At 35.3% G+C, this 15761-nt stretch overlaps 1 protein-coding gene across 4 annotated transcripts in view; it reads right to left on the bottom strand.

The window, feature by feature from the left end:
* Nucleotides 1–1060: 1060 nt before the first annotated feature.
* dok7a (docking protein 7a) overlaps nt 1061–15761 on the bottom strand; it is a 34353-nt gene continuing 19652 nt past the window's right edge. Inside the window, exons 8-13 of one of the 4 annotated variants that reach the window (XM_082151777.1) lie at nt 13772–13820; nt 12015–12491; nt 7165–7253; nt 4082–4157; nt 3847–4002; nt 1061–1996 (exon numbers count right to left, since the gene is read on the bottom strand). In XM_082151777.1, coding sequence (XP_082007903.1) covers nt 1851–1996; nt 3847–4002; nt 4082–4157; nt 7165–7253; nt 12015–12491; nt 13772–13820 — 993 coding nt within the window. In that variant the 3' untranslated portion in view covers nt 1061–1850. The remainder of the gene's footprint in view (nt 1997–3846; nt 4003–4081; nt 4158–7164; nt 7254–12014; nt 12492–13771; nt 13821–15761) is intronic. The other 3 variants (XM_082151778.1, XM_082151779.1, XM_082151780.1) reach the window with 3 other exon arrangements.

Raw genomic sequence — 15761 nt, 5'->3', positions numbered from 1 at the left:
ACGATGCAGTGAAATCAAAGCGCTGAGTGATTAACTCCCGTAAAGCCAGTCGCGAGGACAGTAGTCTGGGCGCGTATTATGATAACTACGGTAATCTACAGGCAGTTTAAAAACATGGACTATAGCCTAGGTGTTTTTCATTCATCGAGTCTTCAGCAATAGACCTACCCGTCTTTCAATCAAATAACACCAAAGCCTTTCATTTTCTTAAGGAAAATATTTGAGAACTTATTTTTTTTTTTCTAGAAGGAACATTCTTACAAACTTCTAGTTTATCATGAGACTTTTCTTAACTTCTTTCTTAAGATTTCCGTGAATCCGGTCCTAGAATCCTAGTGAGGTCACCTTTATTATGTTGCTTATGTGTAGATTTAAAACTTTAATGCAGTGCCAATTATTTCTGTTCAGAAAATATTTCAGTGCAATTCAATGCCATCCATTTAGGCTATTAGCCTAGCTAAAAGGCAACATTCTCAGAAGGTTCTGGCAATGCTTTCAAGGCTAAAAGTTCTTACAGTAACGTTTATGGTATTTAATAACGTCCTCACAACGTCAGCACAAACATCGTTCATGGAACGTTTTTAAAACATTTAAATAAAACATTTAAATAAATAAAAACTGGACGTTCTGAACGTCCAGAGAACATAAACAAAAAACAAAACAAAAAAAGTTTCTGTAACTTAATGGAATATCAAAACGTCCTTAGAACAGATTGGATGTTGAACTATTTTCTGAATCCTTTAATTTCTTTAAAACACCGTCATTTGTTGGTCATCATAGTGTCGATACGTTTAGAAATCCTCGCCAAACTCCAGTGTTCCTTCTTTCTCTTGAAGATAATCACCAGGAACACGAGGAGATGATTCTATAATACTAGATGTTTCTATTTTCCACCAGCTTCACACTAAATAGTGTGTTCACACACGTGTTCATGGCAGGCTTATTCCCTTAAATTTACTGCCGTTTCTAAAGCCTCACGCTGTCCTCTTGCGGCGAGACAATATAACTGCGTCTCCAGATAAAACGTAAGACTAAACTTTACAATAATAATAAGAAACAGTATTGAACATTAGTTTTTATTTTTATTTTACACCTGTATATACAAACGATTATTATTAGCATTATTGTTTTACTTTTGTCACAAAAACTTTGATTAATATAATATCCAGCAGCAGCATTATATGTTTTTCATATCGCAGTTCAAACTGTTCACTTCCTTCAGTGCTGAAACTATGAGAAAATACAGCTGTGATCTACAAAGGACACTGAACACCTGCAATGCATGATTTTCTGGTTCCAAAATTAATCTAAAATACAAAATCAGTAAAATTATTGTCTTCACATGACTAGACTTTAATTTAGGTTAATAAAAAGACTAAAAAGTAAATGCAGCATATTTAATACAAATGCAACTAGAAAGTAATATTCCGCATTTTAAAATTAAATTAATAAATTAATTTAAATAAAACAAATAAATAAAAATGCATTTTTTGGTTCTGTGCATTGCACATATTAATCTAACATGAGAATACAGATATTTTATCAATCCATGTATTTACAGCTTACTGTACACTGAATGTGAGTTTAACGTTCATCTAAGCAGTGTGTGTGTGTGAGCTGTATTCATTACTGTACATTACTGTATTTAAAACACTTGTGTATATGCTATGATTAACACTGCACACTACATAGTGAAATCCACAGTCGACTATATAAGAAAATGAGTGGAAACTTCTGTAGATACATACACTATTTTTGTGTTTTACTGTCATCACATAAATGCAGTGTTTTGGTCAGTTTGTCTAGAGCAAGAGACGATCATGAACTCTCCAGATGAAGTGTTTCTCAGTTCAGTCCTCTTTCAGTCCTCGTCTTCTCCTCTGCTGCTCCAGTCTCTGAAGCCCTTCCTCTCGCCCCAATGCATGCTGGGTACCTGCTCTGTGAGCCGCCTCGGTCGCTGCGATGTCAATCTGAGCGTATTTACTGGAGCTTTTCCCTGAACAGAACCAGAATAAGACAGATGGTGATGTTGGCCTGAAAAAGTTAAATTTATTACTTTTAAAATATTCACTATTATATTACTAAAATATTACTTTTATTCAGAAAGGCTCATACTTAAAAATGTATCAAATGTGACAGTAAAAACATTTATGTCACAAAAAAATTGTGTTTTAAATAAACGCTGTAATAATAAGAAATGTTTCTTGAGCAGCAAATCAGCATATTAGAAGGATTTCTGAAGGATCATGTGACACTGAATGCTGGAGTAATGATGCTGAAAATTCAGATTTTCATCACAGGAATAAATTACATAATACATTATATTTAATTAAAAATATATATATTAGCAAAAAACACAGAGATACCTATTTTAAATAACTACAATAGCCATTTACAAATAAATAATGATAAACAATATATAAATACACTGTATTTAGTGAAATTGATATTTTCAGATGTTTGTACTTGCATCAAAGTGACCAAAAAATCAGTTTTTGTCAGATAGGTTGTATCTTGAATGTGACTGTGAATGACTTGAAAGCAGGTGCTTTGTTTGTTTAACTTAATAATGAATAATTCATATTATGGAAGCTTGTGTCTGCCCCAGTATACCACATTAAAAAGGTAACTGCGACTATCTCACCAGCTGAGAATTATCTTTTTATTTTTTTGCAATTGCAATTGCAAGTTTATGGATTCTGAAACACCCAATGGTTCAACTTAGTCACATCATCAGTGATAAACCCAGGGTCATAGGTCGTTTCGGGTCTTAGATCTTCAGACACCCTAGCCTGGGCGGCCCAGCAGGGTGTGATCAGTCCCCGGCTTGTGTCCAAGTAGCGCACTACCCCATGGATCACCCTCTTGATCCACATCCACCTTGATGCTTTTTCCACAGCTTCTGTGGTGTTCTTGGTGGCGGTTCTTTCCTGCAACCCTCTAATGCCAAGAAGACTGAGTGTCCGATGTAGAGACTGTCCTGCAAAGCCCCTGCAGCGGGCCCTCCACCCATGCCTTCTACATAACATTCCTCTGGCAATTCAAGATACTTGGCCTTCTTGCGCTCATGGGCCTCCTCTCTCCGGCCTTCCCAAGGCATAGTAAGTTTCAACATGACAACTTGCTTGGAACAGTCAGATGTTAAGACCAAATCTGGGCTGAGTGTCATCCTTGCAATGTTATCTGGAAACTTCACCTGCTTCCCTAGGTCAACCTTCAGCAGCCAATCATGAGCTGAGGCTAGCAGCCACCTGAGGTTTCTCTCCCACCCTGATGAAGGCGATGTTGTGCCTGATGTTTCTCTATTGGATTGCAATGCAGATGGTGTCAGCTACTTCCCTCAGCACCTGGTCATTGCACCACCTCTACCTCCCCTCTCCCAAGGCTTTTGGGCAGCAGCTCAAGATGTGCTCTAAGGAACCTCTTGCCAGGCACAGTGGGTATGCTGGGGTATTAGCTAAACCACAGCAATGCAGGTTGACTGGGCTTGGAAGGACATCATACACTGACTGGATCAGAAACTTGAGTCTAGCTGGTTCTGTCTTCCAAAGTTCTGCCCAGGTGATCTTACGTGCAGTTGTATGGTCCCAATTAGTCCAAGCTCCCTGCTTGCACATAGCCACTGTCCTACTCCGAGATCTAACCCTTGGATCAGCTGACGTCTCTCTCTCTCCCCGTCTCTCTCCTACCAAACCCGGCTCGTCCAGCTGCCACAGAGCCTACCAACATGCCATGTCTCAGCCTCGCTTCAGCCCGCTTAACTGCCTCCGTGCCCGCCACTTCCTCCCTATATATATATGGTGTTGATGTGTACACAATACTAATTATTATTTGCTTGTTTTGCACCTCTGATGGCCGTGCTGGACTCCTGCAGCTCTAGTTCCATGTAATGCAGCTGTTTTTTGGACATGGGGCTGGTGGGAATATTCACGTATGTTGCTGCATCTCCTCTGAGCCTGTCCGTCACCACTGATCCGTCCACTGCAAACGCAAACACTCCACCTGAAACGCACAGATCAGACCCACATCAAACACACACATCTACAGAAAACACCACAGATCTTGGGCAAAGTGAGTTCACCTTCAGTGAGATGATGAGAAACCCTTTGTGAAGCAGTACAGCTGTCTATGAGCTCAAACCTGCTCCCCTCCTCCAACTGTCACAGAAAGAGAGAGAGAGAGATGTTCATCCATGGAAAAACACACCTTCATTAGTCCCGATTCCTGTTTAAAAGTAACATGTCCACACCAGTTTAATCTGTAACTTGTCTATGCAGGTTCAGCCTTTATGCTTTACAAATGCAGTTTTCAGGTGACTGCCTGCTAATAACACACTGTTGCGTGTGGCATTCAGTTGTATTTATGTATTCAGTTGTATCGCTTAACCCTTTGATGCACAAGTCATTAAATGAAGGAAAAAATCTCATTGTTTCTTTTTTCATTGCATGCAATGAAAAGAGATTAAATATGAGGTATTTTTAAAATGCTAATTCCTAATGACATTAGACCATGTGGCTGTGATGAGCACACAATGATGAAGGAATACCAACAAACAGTCTTTAATATTAAATCCAAAAGGTAACACGCAGGAGATCAACCAGAAAACAGAATAGCACAACCACATTTAAACTAAGACAAAACCGAACACTGAATAAAGGGAACTAGGGGCTTAAATACACAAGGAGGATAATCAACAGGACTAGAGATGTGCATAACAAACTGTTCCTGATCCTTGTTTGTTTCTATGGTTACTCAGGCAAACAGGAACAGAACCAAACCAAATCAAAACACAAAAAAACGAACATAGTTGTGACTAGGGGTAGGCGATCTGACGATTTTATATCGTGATCGATCTTGAAGACATCCACTACTTTTCAAGCGAATCGTAGAGATTGTGATCTTTTATGTCCTCGTAATAATCTTAAAGTCCCCATGAACCGGAAGTTGCAAACGACTTTTCTCCAGTGTTGTGACGTATTTCCAAGTGAAAAGGAATATTGAACAGAGGGCAGGGATTTGCTTTAGCGCTCCTCCTCTCCATCTCTGCTCATAGCAGACTAACGGTTTGAGGGGAGTGGTTTCAACCCAAGCAGTCAAACTGACATCATCAGAGAAGGAACACCATAAACTATTTAGGCTATGCCGTGTGGCTGCTTGCTGTGTTGTGACCGAAATAGTGCGCACAGGAGCATAAGAGCAAAAAAGTTTTGTAAATGATACATGAATCATTTTTATTTTATCATATATAATTTTACAAAACTGTTTTGCGCATGTGCTCCCGCGCGCGCTATTTCAGTCACAACACTGCAATCAGAGGACGGCGCCGGAACCATCAACTCTCGATGCTGTTCTCTTCCTTCATAACTCGTAGCCTACTGAGAAGGATATATTTGTGTAAATAGTCGTACAACTATTTTCAATGCCATTGGTCTCTATTAAGTGAAGCATCAGCTTCAGCGTTACCCATGCGACGCATTGCTGGTCAGCTGAGCCTTGAAAAGTGGAGCTCAAAGTTAAACATAATTAACACCTTGTTTCATTACATCTATATTTTAATGAATCAGTGTTTTTCGTTGAATGAACGGTTGACTAACTCAAAGACAGTCTGTTACCGTATGTAACTGTGCGCTGAGTGACAGCTTTTCAATGCGCAGAGACGCTGTTTAGTTTCGGTTACATTGGTTACTGAAAATGTCCTCATTTTTGTGCATGCTGACCACATCATAACACTTATTTATATAGCAACAAATAAATCAAAATAAATCAAAATAAATAAATGCAGATAATGCCACATATCACGCTATTGAGCCACTCAAAATTACCGCAAGGGAAATTCCTTCACCGCGACAGCCCTAACTAGTAGTTCTAGCATCAGGCATGCATAACACTATACAATATAAAAAGAAAATATACAAACAGTAATAATACACAAAAATGTACTGGTGAAATGCATGTTCATTCATTAGACAGATGTGTCAATGGATTAGTGGAGATAATTCCATTTCTATGGGACTGCATGTTTGTTTCTTGTAGCCTGTACTGTTCTCTTATTGAGAACAATCAATGTCCCAAGTGTCTTTGAAGTGTATGAGTAGAGTAAAAGGGTGATAATTCACAGTGGGGCAACCAGACATCAGGGAGTCTGCTTGGGTGAGGAGTTGTGAAGATTAAGTGTAACAATGGTGTGTTTGATCGGTCCAGTCGTTACATCCATGTTCGGCATAAGTACCAACAAACAGTCTTTAATAATAAATCCAAAAGGTAACACGCAGGAGATCACTGATCCAAACACTGAACAAAGGGAACTAAGAGCTTAAGGCCCTTTTTACATGAGAACGCTCGCGGGTGAAAACGTAAAAATATTTTAGCAGATGTGCCTTTCGTTTAGATGGCGACAGCGTTTTTGGGGCTTAAAAACGCAAAAAAGTGAAACCACCCTCCAGAGTGCAAATCTTAAAAACGCTCCACCCTCGCGTTTCCGTCTAAACGGTGAAAACGCAAAAGTCTGCTAGACAGTGGAGGCACCGATCAGTGCTTCACATTGCCACCTAGCCGCCTGGAGTGCATACTACATTGAATTTCACACACTTTTGCGTCACCATATGCACGCAGATTTCCCCCCCATAACGCTCGTCTAAACGCAGAATAAAAAGTGATCACTTTTGCGTTTTCTCTTCAGATCGTTTCCGTGTAAACGTAGCCTAAATAAACAAGGAGGCTAATCAACAAAACTAGAGACAGGTGTGAAACATAATCATTAAGTTAACCATAGAAACAATCAAGGATTGGGAAACCAGGCAAACAAGAACAGATGAGAACCAAACCAAAACACAATGAAACTAACATACTCATGACAACGTCAACTTAGACTTATTATATTATTAAATTATTATTTTATTTCAGTTCATCCATTTTTCATCTAATATTTATATTTTATTTTAGCTTTGTTTTAACTGTGACTTTTAATAGTTTTGGTTTTAGTTGTCAAAATTTGACCTAGCATCGGCAGTCCTTGACCCTTATAAAGAAGACACAACACTCTTTTAAAAATCTGTTGTGCATTAAAGTGTTTATCGAGCACAGGTGTGTTAATTGCACTGTGTTGGGTTGCATTTGTATTTTTGCACACTTCTATCAAATGTAATTCAAAAGGAATATCTTCACCTCTGGACTCCTCTCTGTTGTTCGACCATCCATAATTTCATAGGCAGGATCTGTTCTTCCTTTTTCTGCCCAGATTCTCTCTTTGTTATCTGCACAAGATAATCATAGCACAAGGTCAGAATATACAGTATGAGTGACAAGGGTATGTTTTGTCTTCAGTAAATTGTGTTTTTCCTGGCTGATTTGCATGGAAAATTATACACTGTAGGTTTTGGTCAGAAGAAGGTGCGAAAAAAAAAGAGAGGAGTGTGCAGGTCCGTTTACATAAACATATGCTTAGTTTCATTCCACCTAAGAAGAAACACAATAACATTAAAGCACTACAGTTTTTAATTTTTAATTATCGCTAGAACACAATATTCAATACTTAGGTCACTTTTTCAGAACTTTCTAAACAGTGAGCACAACAGCAGTTTATGTGCACTAAACTGTGGATTATTTATCATTGCTTTGGCACAAAATGCATTCAATGACTACATCTTTCAAATGACAAAAAAACGTTTCTCACTTAAACACAACCACCACCAAAACTCAATATACCTACAGGCCAATTTGCACATGTTTGCATTCTCTTTCAAAACTGTTAAACTTAAGTTCAAAACCTAACAAAATTGAATAAGACAGCAATTTGCCACCTTTCTGCAGTAATATTGAAATACATTCGGGTCTAAAAAATGAAATACTATCACTCTCTACTGCTTATAATTCACTGCAGTATGTTACATAGTCCATGTTTATATTACAGACAGAACAAAATTATTCCTAAGTTTTCCCCTTTTGTATAGATGGTAATGAAATTGAAAGACTAACACTTGTGTAGGTGTTCATCTACATCTAATAGTTTTGATACTATTTGATTTTTTTGAGTCATATTATATTTCAATATGGTATTACGGGTAGAAATGTAGCAAATTTCTTATTCATTTTTGTATAATGTTTGTGCTCAGTGTAAAGCATTTAGAAAAAGTGACCTAAGTATGGAGAAATGTGTGTTAGCGATTATAAAAAATAAAAAAGTAAACTAGTGTAGGGGCAAGTCATTTTCAAATGTTCATGCTGGATGTTTTATTATTCAACTTGGTTGCAAAAACAAGTACACTTTAGCATACTTTTTGTTTTTAAGTACTTATTATGAAAATAATATACTTTAAAAGAATTTGCAACCTGTGTGAACTGAATGTAATGCATGTTAACTGCAATTAAATGTAAATGTATTGTTTAAAAGTGAAATTAGATGAAATTAAAAGCACCTTAAAGAATGACTAAAGATATTTAAAACATTAATTAAAAAAAAAAAACTTTAAACCTTTCAGTTTGACATTATTACAAAGTGCACTTTTTAAAAGTGTACTTAAGCGTGTTTAAAGACAGTGATGAAAGTGTTCTCTCTTTAACTCTTTCATGCATGAATTATGATAACCTCAGTCAGGATTTATTTTCCTATGTGTTTTTATTTTATTGCTCATTTTTTACAAATTTTTCAAAGACATTTTCAGATGTCCACTTGAGCGGACAGCATGCGTTCATGGTTTAAACTGAAGAGATACTGTACTAAACATAATACAATAATCAAACAGATATAGTATGTGTATTTAACAAACTAATCAATAAAATGATATCAAATCATGTGAAAACTATAAAATATATACAAAAAATGTAAATGTGAAATAGTGCAAAGGCAATTGAACTTCACACAAGTTGAACTTCGCGTTATCTTTGATATCAGAACATGAGGAAGTGATTCCATCAGAAATTTCTACAGACTGTCAAGGTACAACTGTGAAAACCACTCAGATGCTCCCCTGTACCAGAGTATGTCAATTTACCCTTATTAGCTGATCATTCTGATTATGTTCAAGATGGACACATTTCTAGCATAGCCCTCCTCTGAGAAAACCTAGCGATAAGTTTTTTTCAATCTCATCTGAAATGAGCAGTGTTGGGGATAATGCATTACAATTAACATGCATAACGCATTCAGATTAATTTTTTGATGTTACAAGTAAAGTAATGTGTTACAAGTAACGTGCATTACGCAATCAGTTTTTTTATGTTATGAGTAATGTATTACAAGTAACATGCATTACATAATCAGATTACTTTTTGATCTAACAAGTAATTAATTACAAGTAATGTGCATTACGTAATAAGATTACTTTTTGATGTTACGAGTAAATAAACACATTACAAGTAACGTGCATTACGAAATCAGATTACTTTTTGATCTAACAAGTAATGTATTACAAGCAACATGCATAAGTAAACATTACTTTTTGATCTAACAAGTAATAAATTACAAGTAATGTGCATTACGTAATCAGATTACTTTTTGATGTTACAGGTAAAGAAATGCATTACAAGTAACGTGCATTACGAAATCAGATTACTTTTTGATCTAACAAGTAATGCATTACAAGTCACATACATTATGTAATCACATTACTTTTTTTGATGTCAATGAAAATTACATTCTAATAATACAAATACATTTATTTACAGTCAAAAAAAGTCACTGCAGAATAAATATTAAAAAAAAAATTAAAAAAATTCACAGTATAAGTATGAATTGTAGCTGAAACATAGCCATTGATGCATGAGGTCCACTATAGTGGACAGATGATTAATCAGATTTTTCTTCCAATCTAAAATCAAAACTTGGAAAATTTTACTGTGATAAAATGTATTATTAAAAAAAGATATTGCTTGATGCTGCAATATATATATATATTTTTACCTAAAAGAGTCTCCTAGGATAGAAGGAATGGAAAAAATCGACACACAACGGCTTGCCACTTGGTTGCAATGTATAGGATGATGCACCAGGATCCACTGTAGAGGTCGATGTGCAACTATGCCATCAAAACCCGTGCAAATTCAAGAAAATGCTTTTTTAATAGCTGTCCACTGTAGTGACCTATATGCATGAAAGGGTTAAGTACACATAAGTGGCCTTTTATTTCACTGGGTTCCCACACCTTGGTTAATTTCAAATTCAAGGACCTTTCAAGGACTGTCCAGGTCCAACACCCTCAAATTCAAGGACTTAATGTGGGGACACGTTTGATGTTGAGGTGCCATCGTAGTAGTTTTGTGCACTTGAACATCATGGCAACGTACAACACAAAGTACCTCACGCGGGAAACACTTAACGTAACGCGTAAATGTGCGTAACTAACGTAAATCAGGCAAGCTAGTGTGCATAGGCCACGAAGTGTTGGCGAAATAACACATTAGCAGACCGGAGGGAATAATATGGAATTTTTTTCCAGAAAACTTCTTGCACAAAATAAATTCAAGCACTTTCAAGGACATGTATCTATGCATGTTTATCTTCAAAAACTTTCCAGGGCCTTGAATTTTCTTTTCAGATTCACACACTTTCAAGGATTTCAAGGACCCGTGGGAACCCTTTCATTAACTGCAAGTGCAGTTTAAAAAAAAGTTTTATGATAAAGAACACTACAAGGGCACATGAGTACTTTTTCACAAGTGTAGAGGAACATATCTAGTGCTCCTTGTGAAATCGAGTACTTGTGTTCAATTATGAATTGTGCATAGCAAGAAGTGCTTGCATTAACACATTTGCATAAAATATGTTTCGGGCCTTGAATGATGAATGCAATTTAAAAAAACAGTCAAAGCGTATTGATTTATAATATCGGCCATCATACTGAATATTTAATTAGTATTTCTCAAACTTTAGATATAAATGCATCCCAAATACACATTGGCACATTATTGATCTTGGTTCAACTTTATTACCATCTTGATCACACATATCAGCTTTGAGAGATTAGTCTACATTGAAGTTATTTTAGACAGTGACAGACTAGGTTATTTTAGGTACATCAAATCTAGATAAAATTTATCGAACACATATTCCTTCCAATGTGTTGCTCTTGGTGAAATCTTACAAAATACACTACAATATGAGTTGGAATCTCCCTCAACCATCTACAAGGGGTTAGTATTTTGGATACTAAATGTACAAATTAATTTAAGATAAATTCATCACTGCTAGTAACAATTCAATTATTAAAGCTAATGACAGACGGTTAGCACTCAACATGAATGGTAATTCTGGACGGTGCCCAATAAGTTCTTGTTTAATAATAAAATAAAATAAGTCAATTTAAAACTTATTCATCATTATTACCCTTGTAATACATATTTAGTCAGTATGTCATGTGTTTAACTGTAAGTATCCTATCCTGGTAGAGCATTTCTTTTACACTATGATGTTTCTGACAATAAGGAGCTAGATGATGTCTTTATTTGTATGATGGATAAATACCATTGTTGGGAAAAGTTACTATTAAAAATATTGCATTACAATAAAAAAGTAACTACTTAGTTACTTTTTATGGAAAGTAATGCGTTACTTTTCTTACCTCTAAGTAAGTTTCTTTTTATGGAAAGAAAATGCGATACTTTTCTGACCTGGCTTGATGCTTGCTCTCTTTTCCGGGTTTTTTATTTATTTTTTATGATAAGTGTTTTTGTTCTCTAATATTGAAATGTAAGTTTTGAAAAAAAAATACATTTTTACATTTTAACAAAAATACAAATTTACATTTTAGCTCAGAAGTCAGAAATAACTTATTATGACACATGCATCTCCAACATCAACCTTGTATCGAACTCGCTTTCAAGTCCTTGAGCTTCTTCACCATTCAAATCCTCAAAGACGACGAATGGAAAACAACAATATAGATGGGTTTTGCAGAAGAGTAAAGCTAATTATTAATACGATTAGACAGACTTCTGGAGTGATGAGGAAGAGAAGATTGAGTTGGGTTAGAGATGAGACAAAGTCCAGTGTGAGAGGTTTGGGGTTGACGTTCTCTTACCTTCTTCAGGTATTCGTTGCAGAGAGACTGGCCTACTGGGATACTCAATGGAAGAGCAGACAGACTCTGGGATGTTCGAATTGTTTCTACTCAGTTCTCTGCTCTGGTCCTGGACAAAAATTGAGAGTCTGGATGGAGGCGTGAGTCTAAGCAGCCGGCAGTTTCCCTCTCCTTTCCTGCACTGGAGGCAGTTCTCATAGAGGACAGTGTGTACTGTGTGAACGGGGCGTCTGGATGATGTCATCGCCTCATAAACGCTGCTACTGACTGATTTCCCAGCAGGATTGTAGTGTGCCAGGAGATCAGACAGACAGGAGATGTATCCCTCAGATCGCTCCTCCTCATTGGTCTGTGAATGTTCAGATAAGGGCTTCCATGGATCCTGATTGGTCGAAGATAAGTCGCTGATCTCCACTGGCTGCTGATTGGTGGCTGGTCCAGTGGGAGGGGCTGAATTTTCACCTGCTGAAGTAACACCTGCTTCTTTGAGAGTGTGTCTGTACGTTCCTCACATATAAATCTCACTTTATATTAATTTTATATTATTTATATTAAAATGCGCTGTGTATTACTTAAAGGGATAGTTCACCCAAAAATGAAAATTCTGTCATCTTTTACTCACCCTCAAGTTGTTTCAAACCTGTATGAATTTCTTTTTTCTGCTGAACACAAAATAAGATATTTTGAAAAATGTCGGTAACCAAACACTTCCATAGTAGGAAAAAAAAAATACTATGGAAGTTTGGATACAGACATTTTTCAAAATATCTTCTTTTGTGTTCAGCAGAAAAAAGAAATTCATACAGGTTTGAAACAACTTGAGGGTGAGTAAATGATGACAGAATTTTCATTTTTGGGTGAACTATCCCTTTAATGAATATGGGAGGTGTCCAGACACTTGTGAAAAAGAAGTGCACTTAATTGTATTGAATGTGCACTCCAAATCTTAAAAGTATATTTTAAAATACTATATTTACAGATAATAGAATATTAATTAAATAAAAGGCCACTTAAGTGTACTTAAAGAGAGAACACTTTTATGACTTAACACATTTAAAAAAAAGCAGTTCATGTCAAATAAAAAGTTTACTTTAAAATACATTTTAAATCATTGCTTTAATAATCTTCTGTCATGTTTTAAAGAAGTACACTTATTTTGATGTGTTGAGTAACATACTAAAGTACATGTAATACTTGATTATAATTTTAACTGTAGTGTGTTGATGGATATTATATTTAAAGTTAATATATTTTAAATGTACTAAATTGCAACTTTATCATTACAAGTGTATAATTGCAAATATATTTAAGTATATATTTAACTTACATAATGTGTGTGTATATATATATATATATATATATATATATATATATATATACTATAGTGTATACATTAAAGAATATTTTAGGATATCATAAATGCTTGTCAGTACATTCGGCGGTACACTAATATTTCAAAGAAAATAGAAGTTATTACAAAACTATATATAAAGATGTACTAAAGTCCTACTAAAGTGGGTCAAAAAACACTCTAAAGTTAATTTAATATAAATTAACATACAATTTAATGCCCTAAAAGATTTCATTCTGTTCACACTTAATAAGTAGTCCATAATAAGTAGTCTTTTAAAAAGCATGTTAAAGTGTACTTCTTTTTCTTATGGAGACTCCTTAAATAACCCTTTAAGTATTTCACTATGGGATATGCAGAATGAGGGAGAGGTTGTAAAGAGATATACTGGCTGTAGGAGTCTTACTTGGCACAGTGGGCAGTAGAGTCCCTCCAGGATGAGGAAGAAATGTGCCCTGTTTAACAAACACACAGAGCAAATCAATTAACATTACATAACACCATAATCAATGCCACAAAGAACTTAACTGGATGCAGTGGATGGAGTCTGTTCTTATTGCAGTACACCAGAGGGTGTCGCTTCCCAATGCTACAGTATAGTATGGAAGCTTATTCCTGCCACAGAATAAAATAAAAAAACTTTGGGGAAAAAAAATGTAATTGTGATTTTTCAAAAATGTTTGCTGTGCTTATTTGTAGGCCTGTATTATGCAATGGTCTGTCTAAATACTTGATTCTGATTGGCTGAAAGGTGTGCAATAAAACTGTTTTCATTGTAGCACACATCCGCATACGCATACGTCACTCACGCTGTTTTCATGGAAGCACACACACGCATACGTCACTCGGAGATCACGCTGTGGAAACAAACATTCAGGAGCACAGAAACTTAACGCTCCCCTTAATGATTATTTTATTTCAGTTCATCCATTTTTCATCTAATATTTATATTTTATTTTATTTCAGCTTTGTTTTAACGGTGACTTTGAATAGTTTTGGTTTTAGTTGACAATAACAGCACTGGTCTCAAGAAATCCTGACCTAGCATCTGCTGTCCTTGGCCCTTATAAAGAAGACACAACACTCTTTTAAAAATCTGTTGTGCATTAAAGGGTTTATTGAGCACAGGTGTGTTAATTGCACTGTGTTGGGTTGCATTTGAATTTTTGCATACTTCTATCAAATGTAATTCAAAAGGAATATCTTCACCCTGTGACTTTTAATAATAAAATAGCTTCGCTACTGAATCGCTACATCATACAGTATTTATCAGCAACAAAGAGGTAACATCGCTAGTTTTGAAGTAATTAAACTCACAGCTTTGTTGTTAATAGAGAGAGACACTGAACAGACGCCGGTAATTCACATACGCATATCTCTGTCTCTCTCTCGATTATTAATTAAAATAAATGCTATAATTCATTCATTCAAATAAATGTAATCTACGCACTACTTTATGTGTCTGATTCAAAGTGGGCAGAATGCTAGAACTAAGGAGCTGTAACTAATGGAAATAACCGCCATTTTTACTCTTCCGGTTAAATATGGCAGTACAGGCAGGCATCAACAACAGCTTTAAGTTTTCAATGTTGGCAAATTACCATGGTATAAGCAGGATAATCCACGGCTATCTGTGCATTAAACGATTTGAATGCATTCCGCGGAAGCAACCACTTCGCTTCATGTCGCATGGTTCTTTGCCTCCATGTCATGCATTAAAATCATTTAATGCACATCCCATATTTAATACTATTATTAGTATTATTATAGAACCAGAATTGAGAACCAATGGTGTAAATGAACACAGTGCCACACTTCACTCTGAAACATGCAATACATATAATTACAAAAAAAAAACACACATATAATTAGTTAATTAAAATGCAGCCTTCACAATATGACTAATGCATTAAGCCATAACACAATAAGGATTTTATCATCCAGCCTTAATCTGTTAATTATTGTAGAAAATGTAAACAGAAAGCGGTGTTATTTTAGTGTCACTGAGATTATATTTATATTTAATATATATATAAACTTATAAATAATAATTTATTTAAAAACTACAATAACAATATTACAATGTACAATATTACAATAAAAACAATAATAAAAATGACTATATATATATATATATATATATATATATATGTATATATACACTGTACAAATATATAGTGATTTTAATTATTGTTTTTTATGTCTATAATAATGTTTTATTTTTATTAATTTTTTTTAACTTATTTTAGTATATCAAGTTAAACTAAATTAAAATGAGCAACTAGCTACTAGCTTAAAATGAGGCAACTAACCAAAATAAAATAAGATTTTTATTTTTTTATTTCAGTTCATTTCAGTTAAGTTTTTGTGTGTTTTTTTTAGCTTTAGTTTTAGTT

This window comes from Leuciscus leuciscus, assembly GCF_965113295.1.
Source record: "Leuciscus leuciscus genome assembly, chromosome: 2".
Classification (NCBI taxonomy): domain Eukaryota; kingdom Metazoa; phylum Chordata; class Actinopteri; order Cypriniformes; family Leuciscidae; genus Leuciscus; species Leuciscus leuciscus.
The sequence above is the reverse complement of the archived record's forward strand: the minus strand, read 5'-3'. Positions and strand labels throughout refer to the sequence as shown.